The sequence below is a fragment of the Zootoca vivipara genome, chromosome 3 (assembly GCF_965207765.1).
Source record: "Zootoca vivipara chromosome 3, rZooViv2.hap1.1, whole genome shotgun sequence".
Taxonomy (NCBI): Eukaryota; Metazoa; Chordata; class Lepidosauria; order Squamata; family Lacertidae; genus Zootoca; species Zootoca vivipara.
The window spans coordinates 70,021,216-70,045,932 of record NC_142586.1 but is presented as its reverse complement, the minus strand read 5'-3'; the positions used below and the strand labels follow the sequence as shown (position 1 = coordinate 70,045,932).

At 43.8% G+C, this 24,717-nt stretch overlaps 2 protein-coding genes and 1 long non-coding RNA gene across 3 annotated transcripts; 1 reads left to right on the top strand and 2 right to left on the bottom strand.

Annotated features, from left to right (window-relative positions):
• The first annotated feature begins 262 nt into the window (after positions 1 to 262).
• Positions 263 to 4,575, top strand: LOC148686294 (uncharacterized). The gene is made up of 2 exons (XR_015949049.1): positions 263 to 544; positions 3,587 to 4,575. It is a non-coding gene; the product is annotated as an uncharacterized LOC148686294 (long non-coding RNA).
• Positions 2,446 to 13,545, bottom strand: LOC118082734 (uncharacterized). Its single transcript, XM_035110564.2, has 8 exons — positions 13,294 to 13,545; positions 12,601 to 12,816; positions 11,680 to 11,889; positions 9,600 to 9,754; positions 7,337 to 7,499; positions 5,681 to 5,884; positions 5,324 to 5,526; positions 2,446 to 4,628 (listed from the first exon to the last, which is right to left on the bottom strand). The coding sequence occupies exons 1-8, from the start codon at positions 13,538 to 13,540 to the stop codon at positions 3,405 to 3,407; spliced, it is 2,622 nt and encodes an 873-aa protein (XP_034966455.2). The 5' UTR covers positions 13,541 to 13,545; the 3' UTR covers positions 2,446 to 3,404.
• Positions 13,546 to 17,983: 4,438 nt separating this feature from the next.
• Positions 17,984 to 24,717, bottom strand: CCR6 (C-C motif chemokine receptor 6). The gene is made up of 5 exons (XM_035110644.3): positions 24,490 to 24,717; positions 23,571 to 23,631; positions 22,624 to 22,739; positions 22,010 to 22,098; positions 17,984 to 19,957 (listed from the first exon to the last, which is right to left on the bottom strand). Exons 4-5 carry the CDS (start codon positions 22,016 to 22,018, stop codon positions 18,905 to 18,907), a joined length of 1,062 nt encoding a protein of 353 aa, XP_034966535.1. The 5' UTR covers positions 22,019 to 22,098; positions 22,624 to 22,739; positions 23,571 to 23,631; positions 24,490 to 24,717; the 3' UTR covers positions 17,984 to 18,904.

Sequence of the window (24,717 nt, the reverse complement as noted above, 5' to 3'; positions counted from 1 at the left end):
TCGTAGCTACAGCAACCGTAAACAGGAAGGGCTGAAGCCTCGGCTCGCCAAAGGGGCGGGGAGGGGCGGCAGCGTGGGAACCCCGCTTACTCCCCCCCCCCCGTCGGAAGAGAGCTGCGGTGCTCCTCGCCTCGTGGAGACAGACCTGGTGGGAAGCTTCTCCGAGGGGCGCGGAGGGGATTGCAACGAACAGAGCAGATCCTGGACGTGCACAACCGGCTGGTCCTTCCCCCTCGTAGGCTCAGCCTCTCAAGCCTCCTCGGCCAACGGCAGCGTGCCGTTGGCCAAGCAGCGTGGCTCCAGGATCGGCAAGCAGCAAGCGGGAGAAGGAAGTGTTGCCACCGCCCCGTCCCGGCCGAGACCCACCTCGGGCTGAAGGGGCAGACCCCACACATCCCTCGGCCTCGGCGTCCCCGCAGGGAGATCGTGGCGGGATGGGAGACGAGGGGCGCGCGCGGGCGCGCAAGGCCAGCTCCCCGCAGGATTTCCCGTGCTTCCCGTGGTTCCATAACTGCAAGCCCAGTTCAGCTACAAATAAGTGCATGTATGTATACATTCAGGGTCGCCTCCCTCCATTTCTCTGCTGGGACTTTTGTCTTCTGCTTCTGCTCTTTCTTAGGTTCACCTCCAGTATATGACACCATCAAGTTCAGCTACTGCCTTGCACGGGATTGTCAAGTCCTTCGTTGGAAGCATTGCCATCCTCATCTGCTCGCTTTCTTCTTTTATTGGGGCTCGAGCTATAAACGTTGATTGCAAATACTGTAGACGTGTGGGAGAAAGGAGGGGGAATCCCTGTGGCAAAAGCGCAGTTTCATTCATGCAGGCAGGGCAAGACACAGCCCATGGTATTGTAATACGTTTGTGGGGTGCATGGGCGTAGGCAGGGGGGGCAGGAGGGGGCAATTGCCCCCCCCTAGAAGCAGGGCCACTGGCCAGCCTGCCCCACTGCCCGCCCGGTGCCGTCTCCCTTCTCCCTGGCTGGCTGTGGGGCGGGCGGCGGGAAAGCACCAGAGCCGCGCAAAGCGTTTGGCTGGCTTTCCCTCCCTCCGCCCCACAGCCAGCAAGGGAGAAGGGAGACGTCCCTTCTAGCCGGCTGGCTGTGGGGCGGGCGGAGGGAAAGCCAGGCAACCGCTTTGCGCGGCTCTGGGGCTTTCCCTCCACCTGCCCCAGCGATTGCAGAGGGGGAGGAGGGGATCGGAGCAGCCCGATTTCGGGCTGATCCTGGCTCCCCCTCGTCCCTTCCTATCGCGGAGGGGGAGGAGGGAGTCGGAGCAGCCCGATTTCGGGCTGATCCTGGCTCCCCCTCGTCCCTTCCGATCGTGGAGGGGGAGGAGGGAGTCGGAGCAGCCCAATTTCGGGCTGATCCTGGCTCCCCCTCGCCCCTTCCGATCGTGGAGGGGGAGGAGGGAGTCGGAGCAGCCCGATTTCGGGCTGATCCTGGCTCCCCCTCGCCCCTTCCTATCGCGGAGGGGGAGGAGGGAGTCGGAGCAGCCCGATTTCGGGCTGATCCTGGCTCCCCCTCGTCCCTTCCGATCGCGGAGGGGGAGGAGGGAGTCGGAGCAGCCCGATTTCGGGCTGATCCTGGCTCCCCCTCGTCCCTTCCGATCGTGGAGGGGGAGGAGGGAGTCGGAGCAGCCCGATTTCGGGCTGATCCTGGCTCCCCCTCGCCCCTTCCGATCGTGGAGGGGGAGGAGGGAGTCGGAGCAGCCCGATTTCGGGCTGATCCTGGCTCCCCCTCGTCCCTTCCGATCGTGGAGGGGGAGGAGGGAGTCGGAGCAGCCCGATTTCGGGCTGCTCCGATGTGGCCCCGCCCCCGCCCCTTGCTCCCCGCCCCTTGCCCCCCCCTGATTTTCATCCTGGCTACGCCCCTGGTGGGGTGCCTGGAGCCCTTTTCTACCGTAATTTCTAGATGCCAAGCACTAGGTTTAGCATAGTAAAATTGTTGTTGTTTCAATTATATACTGCCCTTTATCAAAAGATCTCAGGGCAGTGTAGAACATTAAAAACACATTGGAAACGTTAATGATAATCTCATAATAAAAACACCAGTATCCTGAGCGAAAGGCATCCTGAGCGACAGCCTATTAGTAAAATAATCAGCATAATAACAGTCTTCTCCCCCACACTTCATAGAACAAACCAGTCTTCCTGAGTCCAAGCTAACCTGAATAGCCAAGAAAGAAAGACAGGGTCAAGATCTATTCAGGGAGCCATCAACAAGGCAAAGACCCTCTGCCAGGCTGGAGGTGAATCTTTGCCCAGCCCAGAACATCTCCCAAGGCACAGAGTTCACCATTCCACCTGCCCAAAGTGCAGGTAGAACTACTGCCAGCAGGCTCTCTTGTCAGCAGCAAACCCACTCAGAGTGCCCCAGTGGAGTTTCACATGGAGGGACTGTACCTGCCCAGGTTCCACTGGCTCCTGAAGCAGCCCCAATGATGACGCTGGGCCGGATTGCCACACCATCTCCAGGCTAGTGCAACCCACAAGCCTGCCCTGGCCAGCCCGAGCGATGGGGTTGCGGGTGTCTGTGTCATGTGACTCTGCTGCCTCCACCTGGCCAGTGTTTGGATTCCTCAGTCAGACTCATCTTCATGCTGCTCTGTATTGGTAATAAAACTAGTGAAACACTATGCCATCTTAGGAAAATAATTGAATCTGCAACACAAAAATCTTTTCATGCTGGAGGTTTTTTTTGGGGGGGGGGTGTCAGTCTGGATAATGCCCCGAGTCCCTTCCCATTCCTGGGGCCCTGATTCCAGTGAGGGTTAAAATCTAGTAAAGGAGGTTCCTGGGCTGGTCAGCCATGTTTCTTTGGCCACTAAGCCAAAGCATCCCAAAACAATGAGCTAGGTTGCAGGATCTACAAGTAAGTAGTGGTGCCCTCCAGGCTAATGGGTGGGCTTTTCCTCCAGACCCACTCACCTAGCTACTAATTATGAGAACAGTAGCCAGAAGAATTACTGCTATGTGTGAGGAAGCTGGAAGCAAGAGACACAGAGACATGATTGCTCTCTGCTTGAGCCATAGCTCCAACTTTGGATGTTTGGGGTATTCATGCTGCAAGGTTATGCTCAGGTTGTATATACTGTATGCAGAAATAAAAACATAGTATTAAACCAAACCAGCTAAAGAAAAAGAATTGGGGAGCATTATTTTATTTTTAAAAAGCAATTGTCAAAAACTTTTCAGCCACCACTAGAAATCCAGTCAATAACAAATTGTTTGTACATCTAAGTTACAAAAGTAATATACAGCTAAGAGAAGTGCTTTTTAGTAAATAATGTTTTGTGAATACTACTCAGCCATCAAGCAAGGCTGCTATGTAATGTACCCTTGACGGGCCAGACAGATAGATTTGTAACTGATCCAGTATCATTAATATTGCTGCTGCACTCTGATCATTTCTGTTGTTGTGGTGCTTCTTCTTCTTCATCACCATCCTCGCTATCTAGGAAAGCCATTTGTCTTGTGAGGGAAGGGTGTTCTGTCAGATTTAGAGATCCTGAACTCTTGACATGGTTCAGCAGCTGCACTGGCCTCCAATCAGCTCTGCTCTCAGGATGCTCTCCTTTATCCTCAGGTTGGTCATCTGCAAAAGACACTCTGCGCTCTGTTTGTCTGGAAGATTCCAAAGTTTCTGCATCCGATATGGATAGCACTCGCCTTGGCCTCAAGTCAGTTAAGCTCCCAGTATGTACACCTTCAGCATCATAATATTCATCTGCAAAAACCACTCTGCGCTCTGCTTGTTTGAATGATCCCGAAGTCTCTGCATCTGATACTGGTATCTCCTGCATTGGCCTCATATCCGCTCTGCCCTCAAGATGCTCTCCTTCATCTTCAGGTTGGTCATCTGCGAAAGCCACTCTGCGCTCGGCTGGTTTTGTAGGTTCTGGAGTTTCTGCATCTGATATGGTTAGCACCTGCACTGGCCTCAAGTCAGTTACACTACCAAAGTGCACATGTTCGCCATCATAATGGTCATCGGCAAAAGCCACTTTGCGCTCTCCTTGCGTTATAGATCCTGACATTTCTGCATCTGATATGGGTAGCACCAGTATCGGCTTCAACTCTTTTGTGGTATCAGGTTTCTCTTCTTCTTCTTCTTCACCATCATATTCGTTGAGGAAAGCCACTACATCTTCTCTTTTATGGGGAATGCGTTCTGAGTGTTTTGCAGAATCAAAAGTTTCTGCATCTGACACGGTTAGTTCCTTTTTTGGCCTCAAATCAATTTCACTTATAAATTTCTCTTCTTCATCAACCTCAAATGTGTTTAGAAAATCCAACATGTCTTCTTTTTTGTAGGAAATGTATTCTGGATGTTTTATCAATCCACTTTCACTTTTAAATGATGTTTCTGGTGTGTTTAGCTCTTGCATTGGCATCAAATCTGTTTTTCTTTCAACCCGTTCTTGTGAGTCAATATCTAATGTCACAGCAGAAGATTTTGGTTCTGCTTTTGTCAAAGTCCCTGTCATACTTTTAAAAGATGTTGCTTCTGACTTCATTATGCTTTTTAATGATTTCACACTGAATGATTTAACACTAAATCTTTTTGAATGACAAGATTGAGTCTCATCAGCATCAAAAATTGTTTTTGTGTATGAGGAAGTTAGACTCTGAAAGAAAAGAAATACAGAAAAATTATTATAGGGACTTGATAGAATGAAGAATCTGATGCAAACAATATATGATCTTAAGAATTTTCTCTGACTTCATATACCCTGTCCCAAGGATCATCACTGTTCTTAGAAATTAAGAAAGCTACATCAAATTATATTGAAACCTAAACGTTTGCCTATTAAATAACACAATCCACAGAATCTTAATGATGACTCAAAGCTCTTCCCACAAGAAATTGATAACCAAAACAATTTCAAGAGCATATTCTCTGGGTCAAAACTGAATCCCAACAAAATGAGTCACTTTGGGCTAGTGGTTCTCTATTTTTCTATAAGCAATTTTTATTAAAAGTTTTCAACATAAGATACAATAAATGTCAAGCAAATCTAAAGAAGAGAAATGAGAAAGAGATCAGAAATTCCCTGTCAGACACCCATCTGACAATGACTATATTTCAGTGCCAAGTCAAAATCTGGCTTTTTTTACTCAGTAATCTGGGCCACAGTGAGGGTCATGCAGTGTTTTGCGTGCTTGTGTTGTTTGTTGGTGTTGAATAATATTAATTTTTGTAACACTTTTAAACTGCACAGCCAGGATCACCCACACTTTTGCCCTGTACAGATAGTACAAAATTCTGTGGCAAAGCCAGATTCTACTTGTATAGAAAAGAGTGTAGAATAATGGTATTTACCCCTAACGAAGGAGTGGGAGATTGCCAAGGAACTATGGTGTTTGTTATCACACATACAGAAGCATTAAGATAGTTTTTCGATGACTGTGTTGTTTCTCTTTGCAGCCATGGAATGAAAGCAAGGATGCTAGCTGCGGCAATATTGCAAATTCCAGTTACTACAAAACCAATGTTGTAGCTGCCGAGCAAGTCATACATTGCACCTGCAATGAAAAATATGCACCTTACTTTTCCAAACTTAATTTCTCAAAGAATAACTTCATTTCACTTTGCTAAATAACTGTAAGGTGGTGGTGGGGTGGTGGTGCTAGGAGCTAACCGCCTAATAAAATAACAGATTTGGATTGGTTGATTTACCTGCAAAGGGTGCACCAAAACAACTGCTTGCATTGACAACCATGAGAAATCCCCACGCAACTGGCATTTTCTCTGGCCCCATCAAATCAAACGTAAGGACAGGTAAGAGAACATAGTTTCCTGCATCAACAAATCCCAAAACAGAGCAAGCTGCTATTAGGGAGGGAAAGTTTGTACAGTGAGGAATGATAAAATATACCACACCTGGAAAACAAAACAAAAAAAACTACATTGTAGGATATTTTATTACAGACAAACATGCTTACCGATTCATTAAAACACATGACAATAACGTTACAGGCTTAAAAGTCCACTATCCAGCCCTTACGAAAGCTCAGTGTGCCTTACTCTACAAATTTCTGTTTCTTAAACAGCTTCCCATCTCTGAAGGTACCATGGAGTAAATCAGTGCTGAGACACTGGAGGTTTTTAAGCAGAGGTTGGATGGTCATCTGCAGTGGCGTAGCGAGCCGCCACGACACCCAGGGCGGCAAATTCCCATGCACCCGGGGGGGGCGTCGTCGCTACGTAACGACACATGCGTGCTACTGGAGGGGCTCCCCTTGGGAGTCGCTGGGTGGGGTGCCGACTGTAACCCCCCCCCCATAGTGGAACCCAGGGTGGCCCGCCCCCTAGCTCCGCCCCTGGTCATCTGTCATGGATGCTTTAGTTGAGATTCCAGGATTGCAAGAGGTTGGACTAGAATCTCTACGATTCTATGATTGCTTAAACTCAGGAGAATTTCATAAGCAGATGGGCAGGGAATCAAAAGTCTATTGGGTTAACACTAGCCATTTTCTAAACTACACATTTGAATATCAGATTACCTCAACAACTGCACTGTTATTCCTAGGCTTTTTTTCAGAATACTTCCAAAATAAATAAATCCTATTGAGTGCTTTTTACTCTGTTTACTGGGCCGATGTTTTTTTTGGATAGGATACATAAACAATATCATTGGTTGATCCCTTAATGGGCGTATTTCAAATGGTGGTGGAACCCATATGATTCTTTTAACTGGTCACAAATGTTCTTAAAAAGTTGGGGGGAGACTACATTTGAATACACAAGGTATGTATACTTCAGCATTAATCCTAAAAACAAATACTAGATAGTTGTTGCTGATAATTATTTATTTATTGAGCCATTAAAGGGCAAGTATCCAATGAAAAATGAACAGTCTAATGCTTGTCCTAGATATATAGAGGCCCTATAATTCTTATGATCAGCCTAGTGTGTTGTTTGGGATGACTTTTCCATCTACATGCCGATAATTAAGAAGAAATGGAATATCCATTCCACTGAGCCCACCCCTAAGTAGCTGACCTCCTCCCCCCATAAGACACTTGGCAGAGAAAAGAGAATGGAGTGGGTCGCATTTTCAACTTTTTACAAAAAGGCTTTGCACACCCTGACCAGAGAGAGAAAACACATATGCAACATGCCATCCAGCTGTGGAGACACAGGTAGAGTTCTGATTACACATGCATGGCTGAATCAAGTAGTAGAACTTCATTTATTTCAGTCACAGTCTTAATCGGCAATTGTGCTCACCAACCTATATCCATGGAAGTAGTTTTTCTAATATTGACTACTGTCTTGAAAGCTTTGCACTATTCAAACAAAATCAAATAAATACTTATGCAGAATACTTACCAACGGACAATATGGACACTTGGTTAAGATACAGCCGGTCGATTCGTTCAATATCACAGAGTTTTCCAAATATAAGAGAGCTAACCATGCTGCTCACTCCAATTGCTACCATAAGGTAGGATGCTTTCTCCAGTGGAATGCCCAGGTCACCAGCAAGTTTAATCTGCAAAATGAGGCCAATGAGTTTATATTCACCTCTGTATGCATTTGTCAAAAATACAATGTATATTTAGGCAACTGAGTGCTGATTACAACTGAGCAATCCAGGTAATTAAGTGTTACAGTGGTTCCTTGTGTAAGTCAGAGTGTTTGAACGCACACTGCTGGGAGTCATCAAAACATACATTAATGCAACTAACTGAGAATCTGCCAGGAAGCATCAAACCTCCTACTTCTTCTTCTCCTCCTTGCGCTCTCCCTCTTCAGTAGAGTATATGAACAGCTGCAATGACATCATTGATTTGTCATCATAAAGGGATGTGATCATTTGCATCTGACAGGTTCTTCATATAAAATAATCTTTAAGCCTTTCTGCAGAGTAATTAAACAACGAAGGAAGGTGCAAATGGTCTCAAAAGGAACTGCTAAGATACCCTTTTCTCATGCTTATTTATCTATTGCATTGATATCTCTTCTTCTCAAGGAACCAAAGGTGGAGTACATGGCACTCCTCTTCCTCATTTATTCCCCTACCTATGAGGTAGGTTAGGGTGAGAGGCAGTGACTGCCGCCCCAAGGTCACCCAGCGTGCTTCTTGGCCAGGTGGGGATTTGTACCCTGGTGTAAGGGACTGGGCCGAGGAGGAGGAACGGTGGAGACCGCCTCCGCATCCTGACCCTTCCAGGGAGGAGGAGGAAGTGGAAGACAGTATAGATTTACAACAGGGGTTTGTGGGAGGTGGCAGCTCAGAGGCAGATGAGGGGAAAAGCTGGGAAATCATGGGAGAGCCAGAGCAACACCTGGCTGACATGTTGTCATTAGAAAGCATTCCAGACCCTCCATCTCCCAGAACCCAGTGAGCCTTAAAAGTAGGAGAGCAAAGAGCTTGAAGACAGAGCACATGTAGCAGCACCCACAGAAGAGAATGACGAATGAGGAAGTAGGAGAGATGGGGGTGTGGAGATTCCCTTGGGACAACACCTGGTCTCTAGCTGTTAGTCTGACACCCCGATTGCTACACTACCCTGTTCTTGTTAGGTGAGTCTGCCCTGCCCCCCCCCAATGATTTATTTGAAGTCTATTTACACCCTACACCTTCAGCACTGTAGTATTCCCAGGCCAGCGTAAAAGTTAAAATCATAGAGTTGGAAGAGACCACAAGGGCCATCCAGTCCAACCCCCTGCCAAGCAGGAAACACCATCAAAGCATTCCTGACAGATGGCTGTCAAGCCTCTGCTTAAAGACCTCCAAAGAAGGAGACTCCTCTGCTTAAAGACCTCCAAAGAAGGAGTTGAATGTAAAAATAAGCAACAACAAAATCTGTGCCTATAAAGTGTCATCAGATATATACGGTCCCTTGGTAATTATAGCAGATCAACCTTTGCCAGCCTTCCCCAGGGTTATTTAAGATGAAAACAATAAAATATTATCCTTTTTGGTGCACTGATATAAGATCACAAATATCTCCTATTCTCAAAATGAAGACAACCAAGGACTTCACTTTTTTGTACCAGCTTTGTGCAAGTCACTTTTTCTCAGCCACCACTGACCATCTGTAAAATGTGGATGGAGAGCACAGTTGTCGTAAAAGCACAAACTACAATGACAATAAATTGCATATCTGGCATATAAATAGGTTACATATTACCACAATACAGCTGTACCTTGGAAGTCGAATGGAATCTGTTCCAGAAGTCTGTTTGACTTCCAAAGCGCAGCTTCTGATTGGCTGCAGGAAGTTCCTGCAGGCAAGCAGAATCCATAGAAGCCCCTTTGGATGTTCGGCTTCCCAAAGAACGTTCAAAAATGGGAAGATTCACTTCCGGTTTTTGATCGTTCAGGAGCCGAAACATACGAGTTCCGGGGCGTTCGAGAACCGAGGTATGACTGTACTTGCTAACACTTTTTAAATTGCCCAAACACTGACTGGGTTTCCCCCCCCCCCAGGAAGATACTTATTTAGAAGAATTTTATTATGAAACATTTGATTCTATGTTGAATGTTGTTGCATTGTAATTATATAGAAAATTACATATAAAATACTGCAGAAAAGAAGTATACTGAGGATTTCGCATGGAAACAAATGTACAAACTAGTTCTTACCATATGCACAAATGGTATGAAGAATCCAAATTTGGCTAATCCAAGAGAACACACCCAAACCTCAAAGATACGATCTTTCCACAAACTTAAATCAACAATAAAACCTCTTAGTGGGGATGTCTTAAACTTTTCGACTACACTTGGATGAGCTCTATCTTTAAAAAAAAAAATACAATTGAAACCAACTATTATTTGCATAATAATATTTACAAAATACCATGGCTAATAAGGATGGGGGCCCACCATCAAGAAGCAGTAAAGATGAGAAGACCCGTTTTAAACCCTGATCACATATATGAGGTTTCAAACACATACAGCCAGTGCACAAAGATCTAATTTGTATTTTTGCTTTAAGTACATAGAGACATAGGAAAATGCCTTTTGCTTAAAAAAACAAAAGGTAAAAGTGATTCCTAACTTGTCTGCTATGTCTGCATAAGTGGTACTCTGACCTCGCCCTTAAATTTAGGAAGCTTGCTACATTAGAATTAAAATGCTCATATCTCACTAAAATTTCACAAAACAAGATGGAAATCTTCTCTTTCCCCCCATTGGCACCAAACCCTTTATCAACTGAATCCTGGGGAAAGAGGGGGGGTCAGTTGTGGGATACTGGCCTAGTTTCAGCCACTGCATGACCTGGGAGTCCTGATCAGGCTACTCTACTCAGCCCCTTGAGTACAATTTTTTTTTCAGCCAGAACTTGGCAGAACTCAGTTCTGACACCTCTCAGGTGGGTGCCATTGTCATTCGAAGAGAATGAGGGAGGTGTTCACGGTGAGTTCCGGCACCTCTTTTTCTAGAATAATAGCCCTGTCCTTGAAGTTAACCGAAGACAAATTTCTCATGTATATTTCAAGGTCCTGTTCCCCACTCTGTAATGTCTAGACTAGTTCAACTGACTCCATGACCTAATGCCATTATAATGGGCATTCCCTGCTCCATTTCACATCACTGATGGCTGGCAAGGATCTAGTTACAGGTAGGTAGCCGTGTTGGTCTGAGTCGAAGCAAAATAAAAAAATTCCTTCAGTAGCACCTTAAAGACCAACTAAGTTTATATTTTGGTATGAGCTTTCGTGTGCATGCACACTTCACACATTGTAATGGTATCAGGGTGTGGAAGAAATTAGAATTTGTTAGATATCTAATCAGATATTGTTGGTGGGGGAAGAGGGACTTAACGTGTGCACATCCTTTTCAGCTGCAGCCCTGTACTTTAGTTCTAACTCAGCAATTACTTCTGCATCTTACAGGTGATTCTGAGCCAATGCAACTTATGCATTCTTAACATGAAAATACGAAAGGAGCCATGGGAAGTCGTTTGCAAGGTGGGGTGATCAGGTAAGATACAAGACTGAACAGTGAAATGCAAGAAGCAATTTCAGCATGTGCAGCTTTCCTTACTCTTCATTCAGGAGTGGCAAACTATACTTTCCAAAATCTCATTTTCTTCTGTGGGGAACCTTTGGCCCTCCAGATGTTGCTGAACTACAACTCCCATCACTCCTGACCAGTTGCCATGTTTGCAGAGGCTCTTGGAAGTCGTAGTCCAGAAACATCTAGAGAGGCAAAGCTTCCCCACACCTGCTTTAAACATTTCAAGTCTGTCTGGACATTAAGATCTGCCTTGGAAGACCTTGCTTGCAAGCCCACCAGTAAGACTGATTCAGCTGCCGGGCAAAAGAGACAAAATATTTTCTGTGATGACTGCCGGATTATAACTCCCTCCTCACAGAGGTATGGATGACCCTGACTTCAAATTTTTAAGCAGGGTTTCAAAACCTATTTATTTAGGACCACCTTTTCTTAACTATGGCCATCCTTCAAAGCAGGGCTGGGGAACCTTTGGATCTCCAGCTGTTGCTGGACTCCGATTCCCATCAGCCCCACCCAGCACAGCTAATGGTTAGTGACTATGGGAGTTGTAGTCCAGCAACAACTGGAGGGCCATAGGCTCATTGTTCCTGTCTTCCTGACACATCTAGTTGGCCTGTTGCAAATGAAAACATATCTGCAACAGGAATATAACAAGGCAAGAAGAAGAAAAACTAACTAAGACGATCAAAACATTACATACGTTTTTGAAGGGGTTTATATGCAAATCCCGCAATGATGCATATTGTTAGAATTACACTGTATACACGTAGACTACGTCTCCATCCAAGTTTCTGAATTAAGTACTCGTGAAGTTTATTCTGCACAAAAGTTCCTGCGCACCCTCCTGCCATCACCATTCCAGTTGCAAATGAGCGCCTTTTAGTAAAGTAAAGGCTGACCATTATCAGGCCTACAAAAAAACAAATGGCAAAAGTTACTAAGGTTTTCCTGCCCCATCAAAGTCTATGCAAAACAAGGTTTGGTAAGAGAGTGTCCTGCATGACTGAAAGTAAAAGTGCAGCTACAATTTTGTCAGGACCGCCATGTCTGCAGGGGGGAGCCACCTAGTGGATGCGATGTGTCATGCCTTTTCTTTTAGTTAAGAAATATCAGTGTGGAACAGTGGTTAAACAAGAGGCCATCAACTCTCTGGAGCCCATGAGCATATTTAGAAACTTGAGGAAATGCCATAGGAGGCCATTCCCCATATCCACACATGCACCCCTGACAGCAACACCTACACCCCATATGACAGTGTGGTGCAGTGGGTAGATGAAGGGTCACAACCCACAAGCATTTGGGGTCTATGGGCACCTTCAGAAACCTGAAGAACTGTCATGGAGGACACCCCCCACCCACTGCAGTGCAAACCCCTCACACTCTTCACACCTCAACCCCATAACACTCCACCCTGCTGTGACCTCCACATCACAGTGCCCGACACTGAAGCTCACACCCTGCACACACCACCCCTTCCACACACAGGAGATTGCACACCTAAACAGATATATATGCTTCAAATAAATAAATGGTAGCAAACTTTTCAGAAGACAGAACGAATGCAACTGGCTATTTTATTGTGATCCATGTTGCTTGACTGATTTTTTTTTTTAAGTGTTACCTGGGGTGCTGCCCAGGCTTGATCCTACGCCAACAATGATTCCTTGAGTGAAAAATAGTAAGCGCAAATCATAGGAATAAGATGAACATGTTAGACCAAACATGACAACCATTGCTCCAATTATTGCCACTTTGATGGCTCCATATTTCACCAGAAGTTTTCCAGATACAGGACCAAATATCATAATGAAAGCATAGCTGATGGATCCGATCCAGGCTAAAAAAAAGACAAACAGCTGTAATTAAATGAAGGAAAATGCACACATGCCACGTACAATATACATAGGAAAAGTGATTGCCATATGCTTCACAGGTATGAAATACTATAACCCTTGAGGTCTATGAAAATACGGCAACATATACAAGCCACATTGTTTTGTTATTTCAACACATCAACAAGATGCAACAGGAAATATTAACTCCCTCTTTATTTTTTGTATTAACCCTTAAGGTTGTAGTCAATGTAGCGCTAAGGTAAATGTTCTGTCAGCACAAAGATTTATCCTTGCGCAACGCAACATCCCACTTCCCCCCGCACACCCACTAGAGTAGACCTTTTGAAATCCACAGGCCTAGCTTAGTTAATGTTTGCTCATTTCAGTGGGTCTACTCTGAGTAAAACTTAGTTGAACACCATCCATTATATCAAAGTCATACTTAATCCAACTGTAATTAACATGTGACGATGACCTACCTATCCGTGAGTTGCTTGCCTTGAAGGTTGTAAGAAGGGGCATCATATAAACGCCAAAAGCACTGTGAAAGCCACTGATAAACAAAGAATGGGTCGCTGCTGCCAACACCACAACCCAGCCCCAACCCCCGTCAGGAGGGGGGTATAAAAAAGAAGCATCTGCATTGATCTCAGCCAGAGTTCTCTGTCGCCTCAAGCCATGTCTAACGAACAGTACCATAGACTGAAGTCTCCGCAGTATGCTCATGATGGAAAACAGAGATCTGTAATGGGGAGGGGGGTGGAATGGATGTCTGTTAGCCTGCAAAACATGGAAAGGGTCCTTAATATATAGATTATATAATCTAAAAATCTCATTATTGGTGCACCAAGACCTGCTCTGCAAACGAAGTTGAACCGGTTATAATCCACAGAAGAATTCGCTGATTATTAATTTTATAAAAACCAGCAAGTAACTCTGTTGATCATGTTGATTTTTTTAAAAAAATACAGAAAATTAAGGGAATCTTTGAGTACACACTTCTAATTTGCTGCAAGATGCATCTTTCCACTTAATTTGGTGCATGCACTGTTTTTTAACATGATAAAATCCACCTCTGGGGCTTTTTGGGTTGTGGGAAGGTAAACAATGAGGTGAGGTTTTTAATTGAGCATATAAGTATTATTTCCTGTTTAATTTCTGCATTGCCCCTTCCTCTTATGAGCATAATAATAATAATAATAATAATAATAATAATAAATCCCTCAACTGTTTAAATAATATGAGGAACGTTTAAATAATATGAGGAACGTTAAGGCTTTATGTTCACCATACTGTTCCCAATTAACACTACTGGACTATAACTCCAGTCATCCCAGGCCATTTGGCCATGCTGGTGCGGGCTGCAATCCAGTAATGTCTGGAAAGCCACAGGTTGCACATTCGATTCCTCAGATTGTTCTTCCCGCTATCGACCTATTTACACTCTCCTGACCAACACCTTCTACGGAGGGAGCTAAACGGGAGCGGGCACCGCACCGCAATTTCGCGAAAGGTGGGAGGTTAGCTGGGGTGTCATCGAACATTCGGACCTTTCCGTTCTAGTCCACTGTTAGCATCCCAGCAGCCGAAGGTGGCCTAGGCCCCGCCCCCATTCCAAAGCGGGGGCGGGGACAATGGGAATGTGGCCGAACACACACACACACACAGAGAGAGAGAGAGAGAGAGAGAGAGAGAGAGAGAGAGAGAGAGAGAGAGAGAGAGAGAGAGAGAGAGAGAGAGAGAGAGAGAGAGAGAGAGAGAGAGAGAGAGAGAGAGAGAGAGAGAGAGAGAGAGGCGGGGGGCGGGGCTGCTTTCTAGGTTGCCACAGAGATAGAAAGATGAGAAGCACACTTCCACTTTAAGGTTCCAACGCTCGAGGCTTTTGTCAACCGCGTTGAAGTTTTATTGCCATCAAGTGGCACATAAATCTTGCGAAATAAGTAAAGGAGGCCAGTGCGTCGTCAAGGGAAGTATATTATAAAGCGCGCCTTCCTTCAATGCAGCGCTACTTCTTGGGGTTTTTGAGACCACTTAAATGATATTATTATTACCCTTGGCGCAACTTGAAGAGCGTTTTATAAGGTTCTGGTTTTTCTTTCTGCTGGAAATTCAACACAGTCCTGGCAGAAAGTAACGAGTGCTGTATGTATTTGCGGGGGATTTGTGCTCCTTCGGGTGTTGCTAGCATAATTTAACAGTCCTGGAAATCGCCGACAGATCGAGGATAGACTACCCCTCCCAAATTTCATTCTTCTTGAAAATGCACGTGCTTGCATCGACCAAAACAACTGCGTTGCGAGGTCGACTCTGTTTTCTGGGCAGTAATAACACACCCACACCCGACCAGTCTGCCTCTCAACTGTTTTCCAGGCGTGACTTGGAGAAAGGGACTCCAATGAGTGTTAAAGCAGCTGGGGAGTCTCTCTCTGGGAACAGAAAATGCAGCAGTTGATTACCCATTTACCCTCTTCCTCGCCACCCACCCACGGCCACGGATGCTGCGGAGAGCGACTTCGCAGAACCCACGCCCGCGAGATCGATCGTGAGGAATCTCTCCGCGTCACGTGTGAACCTGATCTCTGTAGGAAAGGGGGGAAGGTCTCTGCAGTCAGCAAGGGGGCGAATAAAACACTGAAATGGGAAGAAATATACAGTACGGTAGTTTTTTTCTCTCACACACACACGCGCGCGCGCAGACACACAAAGAAAATGAGAAGAAAAGTGCCTGTACATTTTGCCTCCTGTCTCAGGTTCTACAAATGCTTGAAACTCACTTGAAAAGAAAAGAAAGAAAACGGGGGATCTGGAGATTATGGTTCATGGGGAAACAGAACACTTGTTCCACACCCACACCCAGCCATGGACACTCATGGTACATGCATACCGTTTGTTTGTTTGTTTGTTTGTTTGTTTGCTGGTTTGTTTAATATCCCACCTATGCTTCAGGGAGCTCAAGGTATTGCTGCCATTTATTTTCAGGACAACCCTGTGAGGTTGGTTAGGCTGAAAGTGGGTGACTAGCCCAAGGTCACCCAGTGAGCATCATGAGCTGAGTAGGAATTTGAACCCTGGTCTCCCAGGTCTTAGTCCAGCACTCTAACCACTATAGCACATTGGCTCATAATACTTTAATAATTTGCACCACAATAGGGGGGGGGGGTATCAGTAACCAGATCCTGCTTATTCTCTGCCCCCACCTGCAAACCACTTGCCTCAGCCCCACTTTCAGCCCGCTTTAGTATTGACAGTGGACTTCGCTGAAGGACTGTCACATAAGCTACCATTTCTCAGCTTCCCCTGCCCCAAATTTTCAATGTGAGGATAATAGGGGACTGTGTTGCAGAGTTGTGGCAACTTGAGCAAGGGACAGTTGTGCAGCTGGCACGAACTTCCTGGTGGTTCTTGCTGTTAGCTGCTAGGAAGAGGCAAAAGGAAGTTTAGAAATGCAGATATCTATTATAAGAAAAATCACAATAAACCTAGGAAGCTACCCTCTGTTGAGTCAAGATGAGGACATTCCCCCCTGCTGTGTTTCCAAGGTGCATTTTGACGATATTCATATTAGAGAAGAAAGGGTGGGGATGTCTTCACTTGATGTACATGACCTTTTCAGATCCTGCCCTGAACACTCCCCCCCCCAATAAAACTCATGAAACTCATCTGCGTGTGTGCGATGGCTGCCACAAATGTACACACCATTCTTAAGTACAAAATGAATGCAGCTTAAATTTTCAAGTCAGACTGAGGCTGGCTTGAGGGGGAAATGCATCAATGTCAAATGTATATTGTCAAGTAACTACAGGAACATTATGAATTGTGGCTAATGTCATGTGAGCACAGCTTCAAAAACTAGTAGTAGGAGCGCACTGGATACAGAGTGAGTGGTCTTGTGAACAGGCAATTGATACATCTATTTTGCTGTGATTCCTGCATTGCTGAAGGGCTGGACTAAATAACTCCTTGGGTTCCTAAAATTCTATAATTTGTTTGAACTGTAGAGATTCTGCACTGACTGGAAATAGCTCTCCAGGGTTGGAAGTAGGCTTTGCTCCTAGCCCTACCAAGCAATGCCAGGGATAGCCCTTTTCATGCAACTCCTGAGCTACAGCTCTTCCTCAAATATTCCTCCCCTCTTGTTGATATCTCTCTCCTGCACAATAAAAATTAGAATAGGAATGACCTTGTATTGGAACACCAATACAAGGTAATTTCTTGTATTGGTACAGGATGGGTGACATCTGGCTTAAGAGCAGTACATGTGAAAAGGATCTAGGAGTCTTGGTAGACCACAATCTTGACATGAGTCAACAGTGTGATGCAGCAGCTAAAAAAGCCAATGCAATTCTGGGCTGCATCAATAGGAGTATAGCATCTAGATCAAGGGAAGTAATAGTACCACTGTATTCTGCTCTGGTCAGACCTCACCTGGAGTACTGTGTCCAGTTCTGGGCACCACAGTTCAAGAAGGATACTGTCAAGCTGGACCGTGTACAGAGGAGGGCAACCATAATGGTCAAAGGCCTGGATACAATGCCTTATGAGGAACAGCTTAAGGAGCTGGGTATGTTTAGCCTGGAGAAGAGAAGGGTTAAAGGGTGATATGATAGCCATGTTCAAATATATAAAAGGATGTCATATAGAGGAGGGAGAAAGGTTGTTTTCTGCTGCTCCAGAGAAGCGGACACAGAGCAATGGATTCAAGCTACAAAAAAGAAGATTCCACCTAAACATTAGGAAGAACTTCCTGACAGTAAGAGCTGTTCGGCAGTGGAATTTGCTGCCAAGGAGTGTGGTGGAGTCTCCTTCTTTGGAGGTCTTTAAGCGGAGGCTTGACAGCCATATGTCAGGAATGCTTTGATGGTGTTTCCTGCTTGGCAGGGGGTTGGACTGGATGGCCCTTGTGGTCTCTTCTGACTCTATGATTCTATTTTTCTATTATTTTTTTACCTCTTGGCCCCCTTGTAGCCCAGGGATGAGCTATTTTGGTGTGAGCAACAGTTTCAGCTACAAGGAAATGAAACAGGATTTTAAACGGGTACACATCTAACTTGATTTTTTATTTATAACAGACTAATGAGAAATCAAGGAAAGTTTAGATCTAAAATTCAGAATTTGAAGGTATCAACTCATCAGATAAAACTTAAAAAATAATGTACCTTCACCTTGTTTTTATCATTTATTTCTTTATTCACTTTTTTTAAAATACAAATTGAAAATCAAGCATAAAAAAACAGGCGCAAAGGAAGAGTATTAACAAGTCTAAGGCACCACGGTCACTATGTATACTGATAATCTTAAACATTTTCTCCTTTAAAGTTCATTTGCAGCGTTTTTCTTCACAGGGTTTCAAGATAAAGAGAGAAATAACTCCCAATGTCTATAGTCTGGTATATCAGGGATGGAGGGCAGTCATTATCCTTTACACTTGACCAATCAATAAAAAACTTCCTATATCTTCTTGAATGGGTCCTTTATCTTTTGCCCCCTTATTACCTTTAGTTTTTGCATTTTTGACTACATATGATAAAATTAATTAAAATGATAATTCTAAAAACCCTATTACGGGCCAGAGAGGGGAACCCAAGCCTATTTCAATCAGCAAAAGAGAAGCCTATTCCCAGTGGTCAACAGGTGCCATTGCTAACAACTTAGCCAATTCAAGAAAGCAGTGGGGCAAACCATAACAGCACACTTTCGATAATTCTTTTAATATCAATAGCTGAAGTGGAACTATAACAAAACCAACACAGGAGCCGGCTGCACCCATTAAAGGAAGAAAGAGTCCCTGCATTTCCAGAAGATGGCAATCTTGTGTTTTTCTGGTATGTCTGAAGAGAAGAGGTATGCATGCAAACACCCGGAAACCTGGTCCCACTATGGGAACAGAGAGACTGGCTTTATTTGAAATGTGTAAAGAGCTATTAGCTACCTTTGAAACTGACCAGTTTTCTGTGGCAGAAGCTTATACGGGCATGATGTATTAAGTGAACTGATTTGAGCAGTATAAAGAAGCCAGCATATCTGTGTGAGGCCTGAATAATGATTCTACCCGAGAAAAACGATGTTGTATATACACAATAATCCATTCTGTCATTCACAAACTTCACTTGTCTGTCTGGAGTGGACAGTATCGGAACTTATCTTTGAACCAAGGGTAGTTCCACAGTTCATATGTCTCACACAGCACAGGCTTGTGATTATTTTCACAAAGTAGTTCCTGAACTTCACACCAATGAATGCATACAGCACAGGGTTCATACCACAGTGCAGGAAAGCCAGAGTTTCTGTTACATATTTTGCGTAAGCCAATTGCTTCTCACTCTGGCAAGCTTTGTCCAGTTTCCCCATAGATTCTGCCGTCACCAGGAGAACCATATTGTACGGAACTTGGCACAGCAGAAAAACAACCACGATAGAGATAATCACACGGATGGCTTTGCTTCTTTTGGAATTCTGAGCCTGCACTAAGGTTTTGACAATGAAGGTGTAGCAAAAAACCATGAACAGCAGAGGGACAAAAAATCCAAATAAAAGCTGGAAACTTAATATCAGCAATTTCAGTTGTACATTGGAATTTGCACTGGATTTGTGGTCACAAATGTATGTGGTTGCATTGCCTGGAAGTGCGTAGCTTTCACTGAACATGAAAGTAGCACTTGAGATTAACATAGAGGAGACCCAAACAGCCAAGCAGATCACTTTACTGTGGGCTAGACACCTTGCCCGAAGTTTAAATGACTTTATGGCCTGCACAATGGCAACATACCTGTCTATGCTTATGCAGGCCAAGAGCAACATGCCACAGTTGAAGTTAATGGCATAGATACCTTTGGTGAGCTTGCAGAGGATATCCCCAAAAATCCAGTTGTCCAGAGCGTAGTTTACTGCCCAGAAAGGAAGAGTAAGAACAAACAATATGTCTACAATGGCCATATTGCAGAGGCAGACATCAGTTATAGAGTCAGACCTCTTATACAAAACAAATGTCATCACTACAAACATATTTCCCACAAACCCCAGGACACCGATCAGGGAGTAAGCAATGGGAAGAAAGGCTTTCGTAAAGTTTCTGACTTCATCCTTGTCACACGGCATTGCAATCTCAGCATACAAATCGGAATAATCTGCGATGGTTGTTTCTTCCTGAAAGGACAATGGATTCCGTTAAACTCGCATTTTGGCAAGCTCTGGTTTAGGTAAGGAAAACTTTTGGTAAAAACATTTGGTCTTCCTTTTGTCTGGTTCTTAAATTTACATTCCGAGGCAGGGGGAATTCCATGCTCCATAGGAAAGGCCTGGGATATATGTAGTGGGAATGGAGAATCACCAACATTAAGGCAGGGACAGGATTTCTTTAGTCTGGAGAGAGCAATGTACATAGAGTGGCACACATGTCTGTCTCAAACTATGACCCCCAAAAACTTCCTGTACGAGGCTCAACACACTCCCTCACTCCATCTATTCTAGCAGAGAACCTTGGCTGGCAAGCCTGCCGTTCGGAATGTCGTCAATTCTGTTTTAACACTGCTTAACTTCTGATTGGCTTCAGCAAATCTCATAAAATCACGATGTCCCACATAGCCACAGCAAAATAAGTTACCACAAACATCATTAAATGTGATCGCACAGTTTGGTCTCAAAACTTTCCCACACAGTAATGGTCTTACAGCCCAGTCTTCCCCTTCCCCCACCCTAAAAAAACCATCAAGACACAGTTAAAGTGCATCTCCCCACATACCCCATACATGTAGCTTTATATCCACACATTATAGGATGTGTGCATGTAGAGGAAAGAGGGAGAAATGCATACATTTAATAAACTCACACAAAGTCATAAATGAATCAGCACTTAGATTAGCACACTTAGGGGTGCCATACGTCTAGGAATTCCCGGGCGGACATGTCCTCTTTTGGGGTTCCTACATGCCCATCCGGGGGAAATTTTACATTTGTCCTGGATTTTTTGTTTAAAGCTTGTGCATTCTGTTTGTGCAGCGTCTCCACCTCCACCTCCATCGTTCTGCCCAGAAACTGAGGTCCAGTGCCGAGGGCCTTCTGGCGGTTCCCTCGCTGCGAGAAGCCAAGTTACAGGGAACCAGGCAGAGGGTCTTCTCGGTAGTGGCACCTGCCCTGTGGAACGACCTCCCACCAGATGTCAAAGAGCAAAACAATTACCACACTTTTAGAGGACATCTGAAGGCAGCCCTGTTTAGGGAAGCTTTTAATGTTTAATAAATTATTGTATTTCAATACTTCTGTTGGAAGCCGCCCAGAGTGACTGAGGAAACCCAGACAGATGGGCGGGGTATAAATAATATATTATTATTATTATTATTATTATTATTATTATTATTATTATTATTATTACAACCTAATATGCTTAGGAATTATGGACAACTCTGTGACATATTTTTCACTGAAGTCCTGTACGGAGGATAGTTAGGACGGGCATTTCAACCTAGTCTGAGTTATATGCTGTTGGCAGACTTGCTTCAGAGAGCTGTTTAGGGACAGAATAAGGAACAAGAAACTTAAAATATTAAATAAACATAATCTCCTGTGGCCTCTTCCACCTAGCATTTGTTTCCAGTGCATGTGGCAAATCTGCAGGTGTGGTAAATATATATTTTTCAGAAGGAACCAGAAAAAAGTTGACCAGTGAACCGGAGCGAGAAAAGCTGTCATTTCCATTGTTACAGTGCAGTTCCATACATGTTTATCAAGTTCAATGAGAATTACATTGCAATCCTAACTTAATGGGACTTGCTCCTAGGTAAGTGGAATTAGGATTGCAGCCTAAGGGGGCTTCCAAACTGTCACTGTTTTCAAGTGAGATTCAGTCACTTACGCAGGCAAATTCAGGTTGCACAGATCAGACTTTTTGTATTAAGGAAAGTGAGGGGAAATGCAATGGAAAGTGTCAGATGCCACTGGTTTTGACACAACAACCGCTAGCCAATGTTCTCTTATCTTCCTGTAAACAAATCAAGATGAATGTGCACAATCTAAAATTCCCCCAAGTCTCACACCAAATATGCACAGGTTGCAGCCTCAGAGGAAGAAACAGAATTGGCTTTGAAGTTCAAGGCAGCTCTGCTTGATCTCCCTCACTGGTTTCAGTATACATAACATAGTATTGCTTCCTCTTTTACCCTCTGTGGCGAAGAGAACTGAGTTCAGCAGAAAAAGACATACCCCGCTCATTATGGTGCTCTGTCTTTCTTTTGACCAGAGAAGACTTGTAGCAATGGCAGTGACAGTTCAGTTGGATGAACAGAAAGTCTCTGCAAAGAAAGGAAGTGGATTAGGAAAATGAAACAGGAAAAGTATGGGTCTAATAAGCCCTATGGAAAAACTGGTCAAAGTCTAGATTAGTGTCTCCTTGAACTTCTTGAAGTACACTTATTAGCTATTGTGCTGCCTTTGATTTCATAAGACTCTGTGTATGTTAAGTTCTCCCAGAATTTCAATATGTGGAATAACATGAAGGACTGAATCCAAGCAGCTCAGACTCAGAGCTATTGAAATCAACGGCTGTGATTAACATGTCTGTTGATTTCAGTGAGTCTGAATATGATTTGGTTGCATTCAATCCGGACTTTTTACTGTTTAATGAACGTGAACAGCTAAGCACAATACCATTATGAATAATTGTTTTTTTAATAAATAAATGAATAATGATTTTATTTTTATTTTTTATATTGGTTTGTTTTCTGCGGCTTTATTATGAGAAAGTTGCATTTTAGTTGTTGAAAGTGAATCTGAGCAAAGGGAAAGTAGATGGGTGGGGAACATGTTTCTAAACCAACCTTTTTCCTCCAGTGCAGTCAAGGTGATCTACATACAGAAGAAGCTTTCAGTTGTTGTTGTTGTTGTTGTTGTTGTTGTTGTTGTTGTTGTTGTTGTCTATTTCCTGCCCTTCACCCTAAGGTCCCAAGGAAAGTCACAACATTAAACTAAATTAACATTAAATTAAATTAAAATACAACACAGGTCAAGTGTCAAAAGCCAAGGTAAAAGGGTTCCTTTAGCATTCGCCAGGAGCTGTATAATGAAGGTGCCAGATGCGCCTCTGTGGGGAGTCCCACAGCTTAGGGGCTGGAGAATGTAGCCCCATTGCATCCTTCAAGTAGCACAATGGGTTAGTGCATCTGGCTAACCAGAAGGTTGGGGGTTTGAGTCTACCCAGTGACATCCGTTGGCAAGATTCCTGTATTGCAGGGGGTTGGACTAGATGACCCCTGGGGTCCCTTCCAGCTCTACAATTCTGCTTCTATGAGTCTATGGCACTGCAACATTCATCCAGGCCCCATGGAACTGACTGCATGCATCTTCCCATACAGCTGTGAAACACACATCCCAGTGCAAGGCAATCAGCTGTTGCGCCCAACTGGTGTCCTATGTCAAGAGCTAGACCAGGGCAAAAATGACATAGAATAAGTGAAGATGCAGATTTGGGCTTTTTAATGACTTGCTTTTTTTTTAAGTTACTGCACATGAAAAAAAATAAAGTATAGAAAGTACATGGAACTGAATGAAAAATTCAGCATAAACCAAAGGCTGCAACACAAGAAAGCTTACTGTGAAAAGTATTGGCTGAGTGGTGCCAATGAAGACGAATCTCCTTGTTGAACAAAATAAGTGTATCCAGTAATGTCTGAATGGTTGCATGCATGTGTTGTGGCTTCCTGTGCACACAACACGAAGTCTTAAACACAGCACATTTCAACCTTAAAAGTTGTTTCAATCCATTTACCTGGGACCAAAGTGCCTGGACTGTTGATCTTATTTATTTTATTCCATTTATGAATAGCTTCCTGTAAAACAAAATATTTTTTTAAAATACGGTAAATAATTAGTTCATTCCTTTTATATTCTGCCTTCCCATCAGACAGCTCAAGATGGTGTATGTGAGGATTAAAAAGAGGGTCACAGGGCTGAATGTTCATCCAGTGATTTTCATAGCCGAGTGAGGATTTAAGCCTGGCTTCCCAAGACATATAGACTAGCCATTACACCACAGTTCCTTTCCATTTACTGTGGACTACGTCGTTTGGTCCAAATAAATCTAGTAAGGAAGGATGATACCTTCTGCAGTGAAGGCAGATTGAAATACTTAATTTTGCTTCTCTGCTTCTTTGAGTATTTCATTTGCATATTTATCCTCTAACAACCCCATTGCCTCTCAGGTTAGTTCCCTGCTTTGATGCATTTACAGCACAAACCTGTACAAATTTACCTGAAAGTAAACCTTGCTGTGTTCAGAGGAATTACTTCCCTTGTAAGCAAGTTTAGATTTACAGTCTAAAAGAGGTTTTAATTAATAGGCTGTGGAACAAGCAAATGCTAGCAATCATATTATTAAATCTGATTATTTCTTCATCTGAATTACTGTCATGGTATCCGTTAAGCAGACATATATACAATTTTTTTCGGGGGGGGGGCATCCACCTAAACATTTTATGAAGCTTTGTACCTTTGTCCATTTACTGTATTTATTTTTCCTGATTTGAACTATAAAATGGTGATTTTCTTGAGTCAAAATGAGAGTACCCCTAAACATTTTTTTAAGAAAAAAGTACTCCATATGTAGATCAGTGCATTATATTCAGCAACAAGAAAATATCTGAAGAAGTTTAGTTTCTATCGTGCCTATTGCAGTTAGCTGGACTTACCTGCTCAGTGTGATACCTTTTGCCGTGGTTATTAAAATCTGCAGAAAATGAGAGATGTTTTCCAAGTGCTGAAAACACATATAAGGTATTTTCTAAAGCACCTTGCCTGAAAGTCTGTTACGCATGCAAATAAAACCTACACGTTGAAGCCTTTGTTCTTCTGTCTCAGTTTGAAAAAGAACATTGACTTTGCTAGTGTGGTTATTGCGGTTTTCCAAATCTCACCAT